The sequence below is a fragment of the Plasmodium gallinaceum genome (assembly GCF_900005855.1).
Source record: "Plasmodium gallinaceum strain 8A genome assembly, contig: PGAL8A_v1_42, whole genome shotgun sequence".
Taxonomy (NCBI): Eukaryota; Apicomplexa; class Aconoidasida; order Haemosporida; family Plasmodiidae; genus Plasmodium; species Plasmodium gallinaceum.
The window spans coordinates 362,312-367,508 of record NW_021628349.1 but is presented as its reverse complement, the minus strand read 5'-3'; the positions used below and the strand labels follow the sequence as shown (position 1 = coordinate 367,508).

Below are 5,197 nucleotides of genomic sequence, written 5' to 3'. Positions count from 1 at the left end.
TTAATTTTTATGAATACAAAAAAATTTTCTTTTTAAATAAAACAAATAAAAATGTAAAAAAAAAAAAAAAAAAAAAAAAAAAAAATATTCTATAAATGTTATATATATATTTTAAAGCTTATTTAGTATATTTCTCTACATATTAATTTTCATATATATATCATTTATGAAACACTTAAAAAAAATAAAATACATCAATTATTATTTTTATTTTAACAGTTTCATTAAATTATTAATATTATATTTTTAACGTTTTCTTTTTTTATAGAAGGATGTAGAAATAAATAAATGTAAGTTTGACAGTAACATTCTTAATATACAACAAATATTACTAAAAAATATAAAAATATTAAAATATTAAAATATTACAATTTCATAATAATGTGCAATATATGATAAATAATTTATTCAATATTTTAATATTAACTATCATATAAATATATATTTGATTTTTTAAAAAAAAAAAAAAAAAATATAATTTTTAAATAAAAGAAAGTAATATAATTTCATTGTTTACTCCCATTAATTTATTACATTTTACAATATACTTTTCCTTTTTAAAATTATATTTTTTTTTTTTTTTTTTTTTTTTTTTAAAAATCATCTAAAAATTCATCTACCCATTCTTCATTATCTTCTTTTTGCCATTGCAAATTTTTAATTTGTTTTATTGTTTTTCTTTTTTTATTTATTTCATCATTATTTTTATTTAATTCTTCTAGTGAGTTATCAGCTTTTAGAAAGGGTTCCTGACTATTGAAATTTTTTCTTTTATGTTTATTATTTGGTGATAAATGCATATTACTAATATCATCTTCTTCATTAAAATTATGATCACAACTTAAATCATCAGTTGATATAGTTGATTCAGAAATTTTGAGATTTTCATCATTATTAATAATTTCATTGTGCAATGTTTGATTTGAAATAATAATATTAGAATATTTTTTTAAGACATTTAATCCTTCATTTATTTTTTTAAATATTTTATAATATTCGTTATTTAAATTTATGTTTTCATCTATTTTTGTTTTTTTATCTATATCAAGTATAGTTTGCAAATGCTTATTTTTATATGTAAAATTTTTTAGTTTTGCTTTTTCTAGTAATAATAAGAATTTTTTTTTTTTAATACCAACTTGTTCTTTTAAAGAATTGCATAATTCTTTTAAATAATTTAATTTTTCTACATTTTCAATTATATTATTTTCATAATCGTATATTTTTTTATTCAATAGTTCTAATTTATCACTTTTTGAAAAAAAAGAATTCATACTTTTTATATAAGAATCATTATTTTCATTATCTTTTATCATATTATTATCTGATTCAAGTTTATTTAATATCAGAACATCTGGAATAATTAAAGAATCAGAATAAATTAAATATTTATTAAAAACATTTAACAATTTGCTAATCCCATCAAAATCAAATACCATACAAAACCATGATGTGTTATGCAAATTTGTTAATATTTCTGCTCTATTTTTATTTTCTATTGATTTTATATCACTAATTAAATTTTCAATGTAAATAGACATATTTTGATATATTTTTCTTTTTAGTGGTTCTATAATATATTTGGGATTAATATAAAAAAAAACTTTTGTTTTAGATTTTTTTAATTTATTTGATTTACTTTCATTAGTAACTTGTTTATCTCTCTTTTTATTTTCAGCAAATAAATTCAATTTTTTCAATTCATATATATTATTATTTCCTTCTTTATTCGTATTACATTTTATATTAGTATCATTATTATTAAACTCATTATAAACTACTTCAACATTATTTGCACTATTGTTTTGTAATAATGACATTTCATCTAATGTATTATTAAATGTTGTATTATTATATGTGTCTATTTGTATATTTTCATTGGTTATTATATTTTCATTTATATTAGAATTACTGTTTTCTCTATTATTTCCTAAAAATTTATTATCACTATTTAATTCTTCTGAGTTTATGTTTTCATTTAAGCTTTCAACTTTATTTGTTGTTCTACTTTTAATAGGTGTGCATAATTGTTTTAAAATATTTGCATAATTATCAGTGCTTATATTACTATGATTAATATTATTACTTATAATTCCATCTGCTATATTGTTTTTATTTATTGTAATATCTTTATTTAAATCAATATTAGTTTCATTTCCCTTTAATTCCTTGTCATTTTTTAAAACATTTGTACCATTGTAATTGTTTAAATTTGTAATATTATTCATATAATTTAAATTATTCAAATTATTTAAATTACTTATATTATTATTATTATTATTAAAATTGTTACCAATGTTAATCATAGAGTTATTATTATTATTATTTATGTTTTGATTTAGCAAATTTAAATTTCTGTTTAAAAAATTTATATTATTCATATTTGAACTAGTTTCATTAACCATTATGTTTTTATTTCCTTCATTTATATTACTTACATTTTTCATATTATCTTTATCATTTATATAATCATAATTTAAAACTTCTCTTACTTTATATGAGCTATCACCAATGTTTTTATTATTATTTAAATTTATAAGGTTATTATTAGGTTTTGAAAAATTAGTTAAATTTATTTCCTTACTTAAATTACTTAAGTTGTTATTATTACCAGAAGTTGTAAATTGATTTATAATTTTTTCATTTATTATATTATTTATATTAGATGAATTCAATAACATATTTTTATTAAAAGCATTTATATTGCTGTTATTTTGAGTATTTATATTAGTAAGATTCATTTTATTATTTAAATTACTATTTAATGTATTATTTATTGTCGTACTTATACTGTTAGAATTATTAATTGATGGAATATTATAAGTTGTTAAATTACTCATAGTTGTCAAATTATTTGTTTGATTAAAATTTTTATTATTTAAATGATTATTTAATGCATTAGTAAAATTATTTATAGAAATATTTTTATTAAGATTATTATTTACTAAATTATTTGTTTCCACATTTATTTTCTTAACATTACTATCAAACAATTTTAAATTCTTATTATCATTAGATTTGTTAACTAAAGAATTCATTATATTATCACCATAATTATTTAATGAAATATTTTTATTTTGTGTTGTCATATTTTTATTCATTAAAATACCACTATTCATAAAATTACTTAAATTACTTTTTATATTAATTAACCTAGTATTATTTATATTATGATTACTTTGATTATTTTGATATATATTATTATAAATAGTTTCATTTATATTATTTTCAACTTTTTTATTTTCGTATACATTTATATTCTTATTTAGTGATGATAAGTTGTTAGAATTCAAATTAACATTATACTGCTTCAAGGAGTTTTCATTATTATTATTAATTTGATTATTATTAATTTGATTATTCTCTTTTTTGTTTATATAATTTAATTTTTGTTGTGAATTAGTTATAAGTAGATTTTCATTATTTACAGTTGTATTTAAAAAATCATTATTTTTCATATTTATATTTCTACTGTTGCTAAATGAATTTACATTTAAATTATTCAGATCTACTTTGTCTAAATTTTTCATATCATTATAAATATTTTTATTTAAGTTACTTTCATTTATTTCATTAGTTTGCCCATTTTGGCTAAAATTATACGAACTGTTTAAATTACTACTTATATTATTATTTAAATTATTATTAATATATAACAAATTGTTATTTGGGTATACATTATTATGAACTGGATTAAAATTTAAAGGATTTGTAATTTTATTTACATAATCATTTTCATTATTTATATTTTTCAATGATTGATAATTTAAATTTATACTTGAATTTATGTTTCCTACATTTAATTTACTTAAATCATTTTCATCCTTCATGTTTTTCGTTGGTGTAATAGATGGAATATTTATATTAAAATCACAATTTTCTAAATTTTTATTTTCACTAACTTTTAAATAATTTATTTTTCTATCATTAAATCCTTTAAAATAAATATTTTGTGCAAAAATATTATTTTCCATTTAAAAATAAGTTAAAAAAAAAAAAAAAATATATATATATATATATATAAATATATATATTTATATATAATATATAAAATTGTATAAAATAAAAAATTAAGTTTTCATAATATTAAATAATGTAATTATAAATAATAAAAAAAAAGAAATTAAATAAAATATATAACATGTAATCATATATATACATATATAATATTTGTTTAAAAATTATAAAAAAAAAAAAAAAAAAAAAAAAAAAACTGTTTAGTCCAACAAGCAGTTTAAAAAAAATTCATTATTTTTTCATGTTTTTAATAAATTTATAAATTTTGATAAATAAAAATAATGTAAAAAATAAAATTAGTTTTATACAAAATGTTTTTATTCTTTATACACCTTTTTTTGATCAATTTGTTTATTTAGAAAAAAAAAAAAAATATTAAACAAGTTTTCATATTTTATCTTTTTTTTTTTTTTTTTTTTTTTTTTTTTANTTTTTAAATTATTTTTTTTTTTTTTTTTTTTTTTTTAAATATTTATATTTTGCATAAATAAGTATTTTTAAATATATGACAAAAGTCTTCCTAAAAAAAAAAAAAAAAAAAAAAAAAGGTAAAATACTAAAGCATGTTTTTACTAAAAATATTAAATGTATATTTATATTTATATCAAAGGAAAACTCAAAAGAAAAAAAAAATACAAAATGTTTAATGTCTTTATGAAAAAAAAAAAAAAAAAAAAAAAAAATATATATAGCAAATATTTTTAAACTAAAATAGTGCACACACAAAAATGTTCTGAATATTTCTGGTAAGAAGTTTTAAATGATGGACTAAATTATACATATAAGAATCTGACTTAATAAAAAAAATCATTTTTTCTTTGTTATACTAATGTGAAAAAAACATTTTTCACAATTTTAATATATTTTTTTCTCTTATTATAATCGAAAACTGTGAAACAGTATATATATTTCTTCTTTATTCACTGTGTTAACATAAAAAATATTTAAATATATATATATATATATGTATATATGTATTTCAAAATATGTAAATGATAATATCAATTTTAGAAAAATACTATATCTTATTTGTTTCAAGTTAATAGAACCTTTTGTCATTTAGCGTTTTTTTAATAACTTTAATTATTTTTAGAGAAATAAATTTTTTTTTTTAATATTATACCATTATTTCACTGAAACAATAATAAATGAAAAAAAAAAAATGAAAAAGAAAAAAAAA

The 5,197-nt window shown here is 15.1% G+C and overlaps 1 protein-coding gene across 1 annotated transcript; it reads right to left on the bottom strand.

Moving 5' to 3' along the window:
• Positions 1-593: 593 nt before the first annotated feature.
• PGAL8A_00061400 (conserved Plasmodium protein, unknown function) lies at positions 594-3,974 on the bottom strand (the record flags this gene model as incomplete). Its single annotated transcript, XM_028674641.1, has 1 exon — positions 594-3,974. The coding sequence occupies one exon, from the start codon at positions 3,972-3,974 to the stop codon at positions 594-596; it is 3,381 nt and encodes a 1,126-aa protein (XP_028530974.1).
• Between the last annotated feature and the right edge of the window lie 1,223 nt (positions 3,975-5,197).